Source organism: Chinchilla lanigera, unplaced genomic scaffold (assembly GCF_000276665.1).
Source record: "Chinchilla lanigera isolate Chin_1 unplaced genomic scaffold, ChiLan1.0 scaffold00147, whole genome shotgun sequence".
Classification (NCBI taxonomy): domain Eukaryota; kingdom Metazoa; phylum Chordata; class Mammalia; order Rodentia; family Chinchillidae; genus Chinchilla; species Chinchilla lanigera.
Genome location: NW_004955548.1, coordinates 2,563,072 through 2,580,860, shown reverse-complemented (window position 1 = coordinate 2,580,860; position 17,789 = coordinate 2,563,072). Strand labels below are relative to the sequence as shown.

Below are 17,789 nucleotides of genomic sequence, written 5' to 3'. Positions count from 1 at the left end.
AATTTTATTTTAAAGAGAGCAGTAAATGAAAAAGAATAAAGAACAATAACAGCATACCAGTATGACAAACATAAACGAACCAAAACAAGAACATTTAAAGTCGGGGCTGGGGATTTAGCTCAGCGGCAAAAGCCTCTGCCTAGCAAGTGCAAGGTCATGAGTTCGGTTCCCGGTACTGGAGAAAAACAAAACAAAACAAAAAAAAAGTGTAAGATCTCCTCCATCCAAGTAGTAACTAGGCCGCGATAGGGATATGTAATGTAATAACCACTGTTGATTCATATTATTTTGTGTTGAGACCCTGTATCACTTTGAATGTTCTTGCTTTGATTTGTTTATGTTCGTGATACTGGTATGCTGCTACTTTTCTATTTGTTTGCTTGTTTGTTTCTCATTTACTACTCTCTTTAAAATAAAAACAAACAAAAATAAAGTGTAAGATCTCATTTTTTGCAAACTTAAAAAAAAACTACCATTTAATTTTCCCTAATAAATAGTAACTCATTCTCCTTTGTCTTTTCAGAACATGATTTTTTTCGAAGTAAATTTTACGGTGTGATTGAGCCTTTAGCTTTGAATTATCAGCTATTAGTACAGTGCTGGGAGCATCACTCAAACTCAATAAAATCATAGTAAGTATATGATTTTTTTAAAAAAAGGATTGTACTATCAAAACATACAAAAGAACCCTAAATAAATATTACTAAGCAAAGGAGGCCACTTTTAAAAACTACATATTGTATGATGCCAGCTATTTGAAAATTTTGGATATAGTAAAATGATCAGGATTTGCAGCATCGTTAGGGAAGGGAGAGATGAATAGGTAGGGTATAGATTTTCCAGTCAGATAAACTATTCAATATGTTACCATCATTGTAAATAACATTTCATGTCGTAGCAGAAAATGCCCCTCCCAGCCTGTACACTTCAATTTGTTACTTGCCCAGGTAGTACATCTTGTTCCAATTTCAGTTGCTCCTGCCTCTTAGAAATGGCTGCTCATTGTGATGTATAGCTGGCCACTATGGTGCACATTGTATAAACCAATCCCCAATTGACAAGCCATTCTGCCTCTGTGCTTCCTGCTTTTTTAGCCCATATAAGCCTAGACCGCCTGAGATCAGGGCCTGATATTCTGGGAATGATTCTGATCAGTGTCCATTGACATAAATAAACCTGCCTCCAAATCCTGGTGTTTCTGCCTGCTGTTGCAATGTTTTTTTTTTGTTTTGTTTTGTTTTTTTTTGGTTTTTCTCCGGTACCGGGAACCGAACTCACGACCTTGCGTTTGCCAGGCAGGCGCTTTTGCCGCTGAGCTAAATCCCCAGCCCCTGTTGCAATGTTGTATTGGTCAAAACTCATAGAATGAATAACATCAGGTAAGAACTATAATTATAAACTATGGACTTCAGCTGACAATGATGTATCAAGGAAGGTTCATTGATTATAATAAAGGTACCGCCATAATTGTCACTCTTGGTAGTGAAGGAGGCTGCCTGGGGCAGGGGATGGTAGCAAAGATATATATACATTTCACTTACATGTACTGTGAACATAAATCTTATTTAAAAATTGAAATACAGTATGTGTGTATAATTCTAGAAAGACACTATATTAGTGCAACTTAATATGATAGAAGGTCAATAAACAGACTTTTGAAAAGTTTTATGTGCTAGCATTTCTGTAAGCTGGGACAAATTAATAAAATCAATATTGTCTTAAACTTCTTTGCATTATTCCTTCATTATTGACTTCTTGTAATAAGATTTTATTACGGCACTGAAAGGAGGATGAAAGGAAATACGGTGAGTTTTCTGCATCAACAAGTTCCATGTCCATGGATTCAGCTAACTGTGGGTTGAAAATAGTCAGCCAAAACAATGTATGCATTAAAATTCTACAGACTTTTTCTTGTTATTATGCTGTAAAAAAATTCAGGGAAACAACTGTTTATATGACATTTGCATTGTATTAGTTATTATAAATAATCTAGTGTTGATTCAAAGTATATGGAAATCCAGGTACTTCTTGATATCACCCATGTGGAATTTAAAATAGTAGATCTCACAGAAAATGACAGTTGAATTGGGGTTACCACAGGCCAGGGTATTTAAGGTTGAGGAGGGATTGGGGAGGGATTATTCAGTGGGATTTAAATTATAGTTATATGGGAACAAGCAACTCTTGCGTGCTTTTGCACAATAAGGTGACTGCAGCAACAATGTACTATACATTTTAAAAAGCTACAAGAAAGGATTTTTAAAAGTTCTATAAAGAAATGTTAGATGAGGGCTGGGGGTTTATTTAGTTCAGTGGCAAAGCGCCTGCCTGGTAAGTGCAAGGTCATGAGTTCGGTTCCCTGTACCAGAGAAAAAAAAAAAAAAAAAAAAAGAAATGTTAGATGAGGAAATATTTAATACAATTGAAATGCTATACAATGTGCACATGTGTAGAAACCTCATCATTGTATATTAATAAAATAGCACTTTGTTCCATTAATATGTATGTTGTTATATATTAACTAAAATAATTAAATAAAAATAAAGTATACATACAGGAGATATTCACAGGTTTTATGCAAATAACTATGGAATTTTATATAAAGGACTTGAGAATCTATGAATTTTGATTTCTGCATGGGGTCTTAGAGGAATCCTTCATGAATACTGGGAAACGAGCATAATTTTTTAGCAGAAAAATTCCAAACTACTTTCTAGCTTGTTCCAGTAGAAGCTGTACTTTTAATAATTTATTAAGACCCTAATTACCACCAGAGAGCCCACAGTCCATATGCTTCAGTACTTACCCATACCACTAACTCTATTACTGCCACCACTGTTGATATCATAATCAGAAAGTACAGAATCTCCTTGGCTTTAATGGGGTTTCCTCCCAATAAATCCATCATACGTGAACATATTGTAATTTAAAAACACAATGAATCTAGCTGACCTACTTAACACTAACTTCGCAACGCAACGCACTATAGAGTAGGTGCTGTTTTTCTTGTGAGCATTCAGCTTACTGGGATCTCGGACTCTGTACTGCTGTATATAATAACAAGAGTATAATATCACTTCCCACTAATATGGGAAAATGCACATATTAAAAAATTCAAATTAGTTTCTGTTGAATGCATATCATTTCACACCATTGTTCTGTGGATAAATCCTAACATGAACCATTGTAAATTGGGACCCATCTGTATTTATTAGTAAGCAACATTATGCTCTAATATGCACTGTACTAATCTTTGTATATAGCTGCTACTTTCTCTCCCAGAGGTCAAAATCTAAAACAAGTGCCACAGAAGGGAATGATAACATTGCATTTAGATAAAGAACACAGATGATGTTAAATATTAGTGAAATCTTGGTTAATGGAACTTTTCAGGGTTGAGGATTCTGGATAATTAAATTTTCTGCTCACTTGAGATTTAAGGAGAAAGTTCTGTTGGTTCTTAATTGATAAAAGTAATTATAAAATGTCTAAATCAAATTTCTCTTCATTGTAAGTTGTCCCCTGAACTAAAATGAGTTTCTTTATCATGCAGAGTCTCTGGGTCTTTATTGTGAATTATGAGTAATCATCACCCAGAAATAATGAATAGATTCTCTCTTCAATACCATTCATTTGCCTTTGTCTCTTACTAAGTCCTTATTAGTCAAAGACCTGCAACAAGTCACTACTTTGACAAAACTCAGAATTGTTGACTCAATGTATTGATGAAGAAGCACTTCAGAAACTATGATTGAGAAAAAGGAAGAATTTTTTTGTAACATTTAGGTTTCAACAGGAAGATGTTCAGGGTGGTCGTGGGAAGCAGTGGTAAATTCTGGATTGGCAAGAGTTTCTGACATCAGATCTGGAGAAGGGGAGATATCTAGAATATAGATTGCTCTGAGGTGAGGGTGAATTAGCCAATAGGTATCCTCAGTAATAAATGTCAATAGTAAAGAAGGTCTATGTATTAGGGGTGGGAGAACAGTGATCACTCAAGGGAGGAGGGATCTTTCTGGCATTTTACAACTGCTACATGACCCTCAGAGAAACAGTGTTTTATGTTAACTATGCAGCTGGCTTTATTTGTCTGTCCTCCTAGCCTGATTAATGGCAGTGCTGCTTATTCTCACACAATACTGACTTTCACTCTTTCAGTTCCAGGCATTTTTTGATTCTGCAGCTGAAATGTGGAGCAATACAAAGCGTTCTGAACAACTGAGGACTCTTACTAACTGTGTTTTGATGAACTCAATCTAGCATTCAGGAACTTTAAATTATTCAGGGATAGCTCGTCCTCAAGTCTCCAAACCACAATTTCATTATCTGTAAAATAAAGCTAATACTATTTACTCAGATCTCTGTACAATATTGAAATCACCTAACAGCACACTTTTCAAAATGTGTTCCCTTCATGAAGTGATTTGTGACTGTACTATGAGGTTTAAACTACATATTCACAGCTCCATATTGCTTTTAGAAAGGATAGGCTATTAATGGGTTAGTTTGGGTCTTTAGATAGACTCCCCTCATTTCAAGAACAAAATAATTTCATGCATACTTATGTCACATTTCTTTCTTTGTTAGAGCATTTCCTTTGTTTAAGTACAGTATGTTAAGGTTAAGGGATTTAACAGAAGGAAAGAAAGTGGTGAAAGCAAGAGTGAAGAAATCAAAACTGAAAACAAAACCTATAATCACTTCACAGCTTCTCAGAGACTGAATATACATGAAATTATCTGCATGTTAAAATAAAAAAAGAAAAAAAAAAGAAGGTTTTCTGAAATATATTAAAATAGGGGCTGGAGATTTAGTTCAGAGGCACAGCCCCTGCCTGGCAAGCTCAAGGTGGTGAGTTCAATTCCCTGTACCAGAAAAAAAAAAAAAGGCATATATTAAAATAAAATAAATACATTTTCACGTCAATAATTATAAAAGACATGGTAAACTTTTACAGTGTCCCTAAGAAAGAAAACATTAGATATTTATAGGGGTATTTTTGTAATGTGAAACTTATTACTGAGAATTAAACTCCATTAGGACAAAACAATGTCTTAAAATTTATACAGTCTCTTTCTATAATCAGATAAAATTATCAAACCTACAGGCAAACTTAAAGTGTGTTATTTCTTGTTAAATGTTCAATTTTGCAGATATTGTGAAATGTGAAACTCAACTAGCAAATTTTCATTCTTTTTCCATTCTCATTCATCTTGTAAATTATTTTTTATTAGTACATGTTAACAGTGCATAAAGCTGACATTCAACTTGCAAGGTAGATGCTTGTACCTAACACAGTGCAATTCTTTCATCCATCCCCTTCTCCTGCCCACCCACCTATCACACTCCATCTCTAAACCCCCTCTCCCCATTTTCATTCTTATTGCTATTATTATTTTTTCATTTATGTTTATGACATATAATGTTTATATTCATTGTGGGTATTTGGTACCTGTAACATGGCACATCGTGTCTCTTTTTATTTCTCCATCTTTCCCCCTCCCCCTACCCTTGGTCTCCTGGACACCTTCAGATCTGCAAAGAGCTATCTCCCTGTTTCCTTGTATCTATCTTTTAGTTTGCTCTTTATTTGTACTTTGTTTATTCAATGAGAGATACCATGCTTGATTTAAATTTATACTTCTGATTTATTTCACTAAATATTGTATTTTCCAGGTGCATCTGTTTTCTTATCAATGCTTCCAATTTGTCCTTCTTTATAGCCGAGTAATATTCTGTTACACTTATATATCACATTTTCTTTATTTCTTTGTACATTGATGACCATACAGGCTCCTTTCATTGATTTATCCAAGGTGATAAATGGAAGCTGTATAGAGGAGTGAAACTGCAGTGGCCTTTCTAGAGTGCTCATCCTCAAAGTCTCATCTCATGAACTCTCTGATCCCTATTTGCTAGCATATTTCATCAAGCATTAAGGGAGGCGGAGAAGTCAGAATATCCTCTCATAATGATGGCTCCCACTGTTCTCCTCCACACAATTGTTTGCTTATCTGTGTAGACATGGTGAAATGGGCATAAAGAAATTTGTTGCAATGATTATAAAATTACAGAGAAAGAACCAAAAATGCAAAGTTGCGGCTCATGCAATAGCACACACGAGACTCCCATCCTGTCTCTTCAAATTACATCTTCTGGAGTCTGAATTCTGACGCAGCTGCATGGAACATGGTAGTGCTTAGGAATGAATATTCCATTTGAGTTCAGGTTTTCTTGGATCTCAGCCTCTTAGCCACATCAGTACTATAGTAGGGCCATTTCAGCCTTGGCTTAAAAGATGGTAAGGGGCGAAATGTATCCCCGGAGTTGGGTGTTTTGCCAGTGATTTCCAAATTGAGAGATGTCAGTGGCCTCAGTGGTCAAAGTGACACAGAGAGCAGACAAATTTAAGGACTCTAAAACCCTGACTAAGATTTGATCTCATATGTTAGTCAAGCTACAAGTCGTCTGCTACATAGTTTGTACTTTTTGAAGTTTGTATGACCTTATAACATCCAAATCTCAGTAAATATCAAAGCTTTTTCTTGGGTGATATGTTAAAGCCCTGTATTCCCCTGGGGCAACATTAGGAGATTAAAAGTTGCAACATATACTTGTAGGATCAAGCTCAGGAAATTGAGAAACCAGGCAGTGAGGTCAGTCCTCCTCTTAGATCCAGTGTATTTGGGCAACTGCTGCATAAGTCAACTGCCTGAGAACCATTTATGTACATCCCTACCTTTTTATCTACTCAGAAATGCACTCTTAAATTTTTATTAATACATATTAATTGTACATATTAATAGGACTCATTGATATCTCTATACATACATTCAACATGCACTGATCAAATCCAACCACTAACTTTTCATCCCCACCCTCACTTACCTGTCTCAACTTCTACTAATTAGTACAACTTTTAGGCAGTGCATCATTGATATGTATGCACAACACAAGGGGCTCTCTTCAGTTAAAATATGACTCCAGTACAATAGCCTTTCTATAGTCTGAATGTTTGTGTTTCCCTTAACTTGATGTCGGAATCAAATATTCAGTGTGAATTAAGAGGTGAGGCCTTTGGGAATTGATTAAATCATGGATGCCTTATTCTCATGCATGTGATTTGTGCCTTCATAAAGGAAGTTGAAATGAGCTCTTTTACCCTCTGCTATGTGAAGATAATCAGAAGTTTCCATCTATGAGAAACAGATCCTCACTGGACATCAAATCTGCTAGCTCCTTGACTAAGGACCTCCCAGCCTCCAGAAATGTAACATGTTTCCATTGTTTTTAAATTATTTGGTACAAAGCATTTTGTCATAGTAACCTGGAGAATTATGATCTTGAGGGAGTGCCATCATCCAGAGTAGGTTTTGTTCATAAAAATGCTTTGGTGAGGAATCTCCTCAATAAACAACCCAGTATATTGTTTTCAGAGTTGTTCCTTTAGAGAATATGAATAAGCTGGAGAATGTAGATTTTCTCCTGGAGCTAGTAATATGACAATTAGCAACTTTTTAATTAAACTTCCTGATTTGTCACAATCTACAATGTCGTATAAAAGTCTTACATGCTTGTTTCAAGGACATTGGCTTTGGAGGATAGAAGACAAGGTCTAGTACTAATTAACTCCCATGTAGCATAAATGATTATAGAGTGCAAGAATGCTGGAACCCTCCACAAGCTGAAAAGAAATTACAGATCACACAATTAATATTATGTAACGGCTGACTATGTGTTTATATTGGCTGGGAATTCCTGCCTCTTTGCACTTTTTGAAGATGTCTCTAGTTAGCTAGTGGGTTTTGTAAAATTTTCAAAATAAATTCTCTGTAGCTTTCTTCCACTGCCATTATATTATGCACCATATTATTTTTCACAGAGAATGGGGTGTTGGGCAGAGTGGAAAAACAAGATGTCATAAAATCAAATAAACAACTGCATTTTTCAAATCTTGAAAGTTTGACTTTTATTACATTTACTAACTGGTTGACTCATTTGGCACCTAGTGTAGCAGTTTATTCTCGGCTTAGTTGTTTAATATTTATATGTTTTGCCTTCCTAGATTTAACCATTTACCGTTAGAAAGTGGCAGCCAGTAGGGCCTTATTCCAAAAATAGTAAAACCACTTTGGAGTATAGTAAGATACATTCTTTGAAAGGTTAAATAATATTAGAGAAAGAAAGGACAGTAGGGCAAAAATAAGGAAATCACTTTTTAAAATTATTTAGCTAGTAATAATAATTCAATTTAATCCATTGGTTGTAACAAGTGTAACATAGTAATCTAAAATATTGGTAATAGAAGAAACTAGGTGTACAGTATATAGAAACATTTTATAATATTTTTCAATTTTCTATAAGTCAAGATAGTCTAAAATTAAGCTTGTTTTTTAAAACTAAAATTTGCTTTCTAGAAGAGTCCAAAAGTTTCCAACACCTAGAAATGAAATGTGTTTGAGGAAATAGAAAGGGTAGTTACCCCTGTTTGATCATCACACATTTCATATATGCATTGAATTACCATAGTATACACGTAAATATGCACAAATACTATGTGCCATTTTAAATCTATGTATTACTGAATAGCCCAAAAATGAGTGTCATAAGTCACACTGAAAATAAAAGTTATTTAGCTAAAATGAGCTAAAAAGTTTAAGTATACATTTACTACTTAATTCAAACCCTCCATGTCCAGTTATTTAACTAAGAATAAGGGAAATATATGTACAGAGAAGGACATGTAAATGAATATTCCTAGCAGTTCTGTTGGTAATGATCACACACTGGACACACCTCAAATGTTCAAAAACAGGTGAGTGGATAACTGAACTATTGTAACATCCCTGTAACAGTACTTATCAAAAAAAGGAATTAATATTGATACACATAATCAGAAGGCTAAATCAAAAAATAATTTTGTTAAGTGAAAAATTTTAGTCAAAATGAGTATGTACCTCTTCTCTGACTTTGTTACATGAAACTCAAGAAAATGCAGATTGATTTATAATGATAGGAAAATTAGTGCAACGGGAAGGATTTCATGGGGGCTTCAAGAAATGTGAGGGTGATATTTTATTATGGCAACAAGCTCTCAGGGATATACATATATCACTCAGTCTGTATAGATTGTGTACTTTAAATTCTGTGTCCTTTGTTATATGTCAATTTTATTCCAATAAAGCTGGTATTTTTAAAAATGTACTTGATCTTGTGCAAGAAAAAGAATATAGTCGTCTTTGGTTCATATAATCACTATCCTTGATGAAATATAGCCTTTATTTTTTTAGGAGAGAAAATTCTACTATTACCTATGTAGCAGTGTACCTACCAGTTGCATTTGTTCCTTTTGCCCATTCCCACCCCCTCTTTTCAAAACCCTCCCCCCTCCATTCACAAAACTTGGTTTCCATTTTATATTTCTTTTCTCATTTTTCTTTCTCTTCTTTCCTTTTCCTTCCCCCTCCGTATTTCCCTTTTCCTTTCGAATAATTTCTTCCTATTTGACAATATCTATTGCACATTTATGTTCTTATTTGCATTTTCACTTTCTCACACCAGAGAGATAATGTGATATTTACATATGTGTGCAATTTATTTCACTTATGATTGTGGTTTTCAGGTCCATCTATATATCTATAAATGTCTCAATTTTATCTTTCTTTATGACTGAGTAATACTCCATTATATATTTAAAAGACACATCTTTTTTATCCAATCACTGGTTGATGGGCATTTGGGTTGCTTCCAAGATTTAGCTATTACAAACCGTACCACTATAAACCTGAGTAAAAATATATTGCTGTGGTTTTGATGCTTTTAATTCTGCTGGGAAAATACCCAGAAGGGGGATAGCTGTGAAATGGGACCTCTCATTTTAATTTCTTGAGGAATCTCCACACTGATTTGCACATTCGTTGCCCAAGTCTGTACTTCCACCAACAGTAGAGAAGTGTTACTTTTTCCCCACACCCCTACCAACATTTGTTATTAGTTGTTTTCCTGGTAATAGCTATTTTTTCTGGAGTGAGGTACAATCTAAGTGTTGTTTTAATTTGCAATTCTTTTCTTTTTTTGGTACCAGGAATTGAACTCGGGACCTTGTGCTTGCCAGGCAGGCACTTGTGCCCCTGAGCTATATCCCCAGTCATTTTTTCTTTTCCTTTTTTTTATTTTGCGATTCTTGAATGACCAGTGATGTTGAACATTTTTTCATATATTTATTTGCCATTTGTACTTCATCTGAGAAATGTCTATATATCTCTGATGCCCCTTTTTGAATTGGGTCTTTGCTTTTGGAGTCTCTGATTTTCTTTTCAGTTCTTTATATGTTCTAGGTATTAGTCCTTTATCTGAAGAACAGCTGGCATAATTTTTTTCCCACTGTGTAGTTTGTTTTTTCACTCTGCTGATGTCTTTTGCTGTGGAAAACATTTTAATAAGATGAGATCACAGCTGTTGATTCCTTGTGATAGTTTCTGTGCAAAGGGGTTTTGTTCATAAAGTCTTTGCCTATACCTATGTCTTTCAGAGTGCTACCTATTCCATCTTTCAGTATATTTGGGACCATTATCTTTCATGGAAAGAAGAAATGGGCCGGGGATATATCTTAGTGGCATATACCCCTGCCTGGCAAGCGCAAGGTCCTGAGTTCGATTCCCAGTAACAACAACAAAAAAAAGAAGTGAGAAGTGACTCTTAAGGTCTTTTACAAGTAGATATGTTTATAATAACCCTAAACTTGTTTCTTCTAAAATGATTTAAAGAAATTCAGTTGCAATAATTTAAAATAAATCAACTTGAAATTACTTAACAAAATGTTACAAATTAGGAAACTAAAGTTCAAATGAGAACAAATACTTAAGCATTTTTTTCTGAAAATGTATTCTGCGGCATATAATTAGAAGTATTTTATTTTTATTTTTTTGGTTTTTCTCCGGTACCGGGAACCGAACTCACGACCTTGCGCTTGCCAGGCAGGCGCTTTTGCCGCTGAGCGAAATCCCCAGCCCAATTAGAAGTATTCTAAAAACAGCTTTTTGAAGGTAAACCTTGCATATCACACTATCCATCTATTCAAGTGTATAATTCAACAATTTTTTTAGAATATTCACCAATATGTGCAACAATATCCATGGTTGATTTTATAACATTTTAATATCTCAAAAAGGAGTCACAGACTATTTAATGGGTATAGAACTTTTCTTTTTGATGATGAAAATGTTTTGCAATTAGAAAATGGAGGTGCACACACAACCTTGTGAATATAATTAATGCCATTGAATAGTACACTCCAAAATTAGCATTCTATGTTGTTCTATTTTACCACACATATACTCTAGCTATCACACTCTACCACCCCATCCTTTCCCATCATCCTTAAGCAACTGCTGACCTATTTTCTCTATATATAAATTTTCCTATTCTGAATAGTTTTCATGAATTAAATCATATAACACGTGTACATTTTATACTGGCTTTTTTTTTACTGCGAATAGTTTTTTTCAAAATTCGTCCTTGTTGCAGTGTATATCCATATTTTAAACATATTTATGGAAAACACTATCCTAGTCTATGAATATATGACATTTATTTATTCATACATCAAGTAATAGATGTTTAGTTTGTTTCCAACTTTTGCCTATTAAAACACATACTGCTATGAACATTCATGTACAATTTTTATGTGACTATATATTTTTATTTTTCTTAGTAATGTATTTAGCAGTTCACTAGTACACTATATGGTAATTCTGTATTTAACCATTTGAGAACTTGCTGGACTTAATTAAATTGCTTTGGACTGTTCTACTTTTCTGGTAGTACTGCACAAAATTTTCAAATTTGTCACATCCTCTCACAAACTTTTTATAAACTCATTTTATAGCCTAGTACGTATGAAGTGGCATCATATGACTTTGATTTTTATTTCTCTGATGGCTAGTGATGTCAAATTCCTTCTCAGTATTTATACAGACTCTCAGAGCCCATGGATTCTCAAAGTTATGAACTCCTCAATTACAGTTACTGGGTAGACATGTGGAGAAAGATTGCCATGTGTAGAAGTCATATTTAATTGTAATAAATATTAGAAAATATGCTTGTTCATTTACACTGTTATATGTTCAATAAGAAAATGGAGAGAAAGACCATTAACATGAATTGTGCTGAAATGTCAGATTTATTTGTATTACACAATTCTTAGTGGGCAGGGATATCCCAATTTCTGTCAAAATAGCAACATACACTGTACATCACCATTTCTGAAATCCAAGGGAAATCATGCAGATTGAGTGAGGTAGAAAGGGTCACCTTTCCTTTTTGGTACAAAAAGGAAAGAATTTTTACAACTAAATTGAAATGAACTGATATTGATACACCATATTGAATGAGATCTGTGTAGCAGGAAAGTGAGAAGAGGACCAGAAAGATGCTAAACTGGAGAATCAGTCACTTGCAAGATAAGCAGTGGATGGTGTGAAAATTAAACACTATTCAACCAGAATCAACAGTTATTTTGGCAGAGTATCAATTTGTTACTGCCTCCACAGTTAAAACTTGTGACAGATAAAAGTAGTCTGCTGCCAGGGCAGAAAATATACATTTGCCCAGGAGACTAAGGAGGCCCCTGCTTAATTACAAAGATAGCAAATAAAAATAAACAAATGAAGTTCAATACCTTATTTCACCTTCTCGAATGTGACCTGCCAGTTCTTCAATGAACTTTTCCCCTTTCATCCAGTAGATCATTGGCCCAGACTCTCCACTGAATCCAAAAAATGCTTTGCAAGGAATGTTCAGAGGCTTACCTGAGCATGAGAGAAAAAAAGAATTGATCAAATGACATGGATGGGACATTTCATATCTAAAGGAAACTCAGAGGTGCCCCATATTTGAACTCTTTTTCCAATCATCATTAAGCATGAAACATTTTTAAATAACAGTCAAAACTTCATGGAAATTATAAAATCCAAGCCATTATAAAATGGCAAAATATATACTACCACTCACTTTTTAGAACTGTTTACTTTTACTGCCTTCCTTACAGGAATTAACATGAAATAATCTATTATTTCTATTTTTTGAGAAGATTAAGTACTGCTTACTTGGACTCACTTTTGAAGCTAACATTAATCAAAAGTATAAGTTAATTCTTGATGTGTGACTAGATATAGTAGACTATCTACCATTAAGATTGAGCAAGGAAAATTTGCTTATTTTGATCATTATTTTAAGAAAAACTGAACAATGCAAATGGTGATGATTAAGTAGAGGTTTTGACTTGAATGGATTAAGAAATATGAAGACAGCTGGTACATTATTTCTGGGTATATCTCTGAGTGTGTTTTCAGAAGAAATAGATTTAAGACCGTGGACTGAGTGGGCACCATCTAATCTGCTGGGATGGAAGGGTAGAACAAAAAGATGAGGAAGAAACATTTACATTCTCCCTGCTAAAGTTGAGACACAGTTCTTTTCCCTCCACTGGACATCAGAACACCATGTTCTTTGGCCACTGGACTAGGGCACTTGCACCAGCAATGCCTTGGGGTTGTGGGGCTTGGTTTTGGATTGAGAGAAACATTGCCATCTTCCTTGGTTCTGAGGTTTTAGGACTCATTTCACTTCTTTGGCTCTCCAGCTTATAACTTCGTATTTGGACTTCTCAGCCTTCATAAACTTATGACGTAATTCCTGTAATATAGGGGCTGGGGATTTAGCTCAGCGGCATAGCGCCTGCCTGGCAAGCACGACATCCTGAGTTTGATTCCCGGTACAGGAAAAAAAAAAAAAAAAAAGAACTCAGTTCCTGTAATAAATCTTCTACATCTCTATCCCTATCTCTTTATCTCTAATCTATCACCTAGTTGATTTTGTCCCTCTGGAGCACCCTAATATACAAACCAAAAGAAAATGTTTTAATCAAAAATTATCTACGAGAAATAAGTGCAGGAAATGTTCAGTCTTACAATATATTTATATTCTTTGTTTCACTCACTGTGATAAAATAATTCTAGGCAATATTTTGGCACTTTTTATTATATATCTTTCTATTATATATCTTTTTATTATATATCTTTTTATAGTAAAAAATTTTGTTTTCATTATAAAGTTATCATTAACTATATAAGCAACTGTATTTTTGCTGATATTAATTTATTTTCTTTTTCCCAATTAGATCGGTAAGGGAAGAATGGTGGAGAGAGCACAATTCAGAAATGTGGATATAGAAAACTGTTACTCGTAAATAACACTATGGAATACAATTGTCTCCATAAAATTCATTTTTGCTTTTGTTTGGGTACTAGATAAAGCAAATTTCAGAATATTTTTCCTCGTGAAGCACGTACTAGATAAGTTCACAACATCATTCAGAGGTATGGACAAAGTTCCACTCCATATTTAAACTGATCCAAATTTTCCATGGGCAAAGAACCATCGCTTTCTAAAACCAAATTTCTTTTATCACTAGAACTGTCAGATAGCTTTCTTTTGGGATCATTTTATAGAACAGCATTTGTAGGAGTTAGGGTTTATATTAAGATAGAACAGAGATTAAGAAACTCTCATAGATGCAAGGCTGCTGGGTGATAGATTCATTGCCAATTACTAGCTTTATTAGAATAAACTCTATCTTTTAGCAAGATAGCATCTCCTTGATCTTTCAATCATTTCATATTGCCAAATCCTTTGATGTCAAGAGTCTGTCCTTTATACCTGACACAAATCTGAAATAAGGTTCTTCATTGTTGCTTTGAGTATGCGCTTCACATACAGTTGTATACAAGTAACATAGTCTTGTATTGTGGAAAGTGTACTAGAGTAAGTGCCAGGAAAACTGGAACTCAGTTTTCACTTTATCATGGAAAAACAGACTCTCTCTGGACAGATAACCTAACTTTATGTTAACTGCTTCTTTGTATATGTAATGAGGAGGGTAATAATAACAGGGAGCCTCAGAAAAGATAAGGTATGCAAAAATGCTTGGCGAACACAAAAGCCTCCCTGAAATTTACTATACTATTGATTTCTTTGTGAAGTTTGTTCAGTCAAGTATAAGTTGAACATAAGGCATAAATGTGTAGACACTGATATAGATTATTGCTAATTTTGACGGTCAGTCTCGTGTCCAGTTTTTATTCAGAAGCAGCTATGGGACAATACCCTCTTACCAACATTTTGTAAATTTTTTCCCATATTGTAGAGTATGTGTGATTCACCCTAGCTGGCCCAGAGGTCTCTAAACCTAAACTCATGGATTTTCTTTTTTACCTTCCTGCCCTTCAATTTCATGGAATAAAGAATTCAGACTGCCGTAAAATATCATGATAAGATATCCCAGTCTCAAAATGATTTATACATATACATTTTAATTGTTATTCCTTTGGCTATGTCCAGAGATTATATCACATGAAGAACCTTTCAGTGATTTCTAGCGTCTAGGTGCTAAGGCCTGCTTCGATTGCAATGGAGAAAGTCATTACATCAATGTACAAAATGAGGCCTTCTTAAGGTGATGCATCAAAGATGATACGTCTTCCCTTTTCTTGGCACTGCATACAAGGTACTCACTATTGTAAGGATTTCTCCTGAGAGGAATGTTTTCACTATCTCATCAGATAGGTTCTTGTTAAATAAACACAAGAGACAGCTATTTCAGCAGTTTAGTTTGTATGCATGCTAACTAAATATCCTGAAGCTTTTTGTCAACGTCCAAACCAGAGAACCATCCAACCATCATATGCAGTACTCTAAAGATAATCCCAAGCAATCAGCTCCTGTGTCAGACAGTGATATCCAGTGTGTGCTAGTGAGCAGGCATCTTCTCTTCCAAAATGCATAAGAAAGATCTCTGCATTGATTGCAAAAACAATTTGAAACAGAATCTCTCCCTGCTTTTCTAAAATATGGCCTTTGTGCAAAATCCTGTCTTCTTTTAGCCTCTGTTAGCTGCTGTATTATTTTGCCTCCAGACAACTTCAAAGTCATTCTGTTACTCTATGCCTTCTTAGTAGAGAAGACCAATTTACATTCACATCTAAGCAGGTTAAAAGCTGCCAAAATTGAAAGAACTTTGTGAGTTGGTGCATTAGGTCTGATAAGTGAGGCTTGCTGGAAAGTAGCACACATACAGTGGGTGGACTTTCCATTGCTTTAGCAATTTCTTTTTTTGGAGAGCTCTCTGAGAATCTACACTGTGAGAATATGTACTAAAACCTTAAAAATCTGGAAATGTTAGCAAGGTTAAATTGTTGCAGCCATAAATATGCTGGATATTTATTTTCAAACAGATAAACTCAAAATATTGACATTTTCAGAAAAGAAATCAGTGGTGCCTATGTTCCATCAAGTTTTCTTGGGTGTTAGATTCCAAACTTTTCAAAACCAGATTACAAGGCAATAATATCAAAATACAGTGGCAGTTGTAATGGTAACAGTGGTCGGTAACAGCGGTCGTAGAATTTGGGTATCTCTCTGTGTACTTGTGGGTGTTAATTTAGATGCCATTAAGAAAGGAGAAGGAGGGGCTGGGGATTTAGCTCAGAGGCACAGCACCTGCCTGGCAAGTGCAGAGTCCTGAGTTTGATTGCCGGTACCGGAAAAAAAACAAAAACAAAACAAAACAAAACAAAACAAAAAAAATCCTCAGTACAAATGATAGAGTTCTCCTGAGAGGTTGAAGAAAGGAGGAGTTGGAGAAGTGTAATAGCCACATTTTATAACTTCCACAATTTCTAAACAACAAAGACATCAGTGATGTACTGGTATATAATAAATTGTTTTATAGAAATAATATACATATAACATATATAAGTTTACTAAAAATTTTTGATACAAAGGATATGCACCACATAATTTACAAGTAGTAATAAAATATAATGCATTTATTATAAGTGCTCAATATTTGCTCAGAACATTTTCATTTATTTTTGTGGAACCTAAGTTTTCAGACAAAAATCCAGTGTCGTTTTGATACGTTATTGTTCAATATTTTCGCTGACATGAAGTAGAAGGATCAAAATAAAACATGAGATGAATCTGAGAACTTCACTCTTCTTTATTTATATGAATGCTTCTTTTGATGAATTAAGTAACAGATTCTGTTTTGCATTTCAAATCCATAGGATTACTGTTAGATGAACTTTGAAAGAACCTGAGACTGAATTATCTGATGGGAAAGAAACACACTTAAGGGTAAAAACATTAAATTTATTTTAATTTGAACACATCATAATCTTTTCTTCTGTAAAGATTTTCTGAGAACTTCTCAAAAGTAACAATTTAATCTCCAAACTATCCTTGCTCCTCAATGGGTTACAAATTGTATAAAGGCCATAGGCAATGATCAATATCTTTTTTGCCAGTCAATTTTTCTCCCCTCTTTGTTCTCTTCATACAACTTCAAATTTTCAAACATCTCTTTAAAATTATCCTATTAGCTTTATTTTTGAGATGCAATTTTTCCCATTTTTGTCTCAGGAAACACCTTTATGATGATTAATTATCTATTGAGGTTTCTAATCTCATTACTCTGTTTTCATCTATAGCTGGGATTTTTTTCCCTGTGTGATTTCTGGGTGCTGAGGGTGGTAGAGGAATTCTCTCCAAGTAGTCCTAAGGTTGCCACGGTCAAGGACCTACAAGTTTTAGTGGTTTGAAACCAATTTTTCTGTTAATTTCTTACCTTATAAGTTTGTTCCACATTTGACATATGTGAATTTAAAGTTCACATGCATGTTTGGTACATGTTTAAAGTTCCATTTTTTCTTTTTGTTTGTTTGTTTTTT

The 17,789-nt window shown here is 34.4% G+C and overlaps 1 protein-coding gene across 1 annotated transcript in view; it reads right to left on the bottom strand.

The window, feature by feature from the left end:
• The window catches only part of Il1rapl2 (interleukin 1 receptor accessory protein-like 2), a 1,160,877-nt gene that overhangs the window by 42,762 nt on the left and 1,100,326 nt on the right, over positions 1-17,789 (bottom strand). Inside the window, exon 7 of the mRNA XM_005412011.2 lies at positions 12,680-12,809. Within this exon, the coding sequence (XP_005412068.1) occupies positions 12,680-12,809 (130 nt within the window). The remainder of the gene's footprint in view (positions 1-12,679; positions 12,810-17,789) is intronic.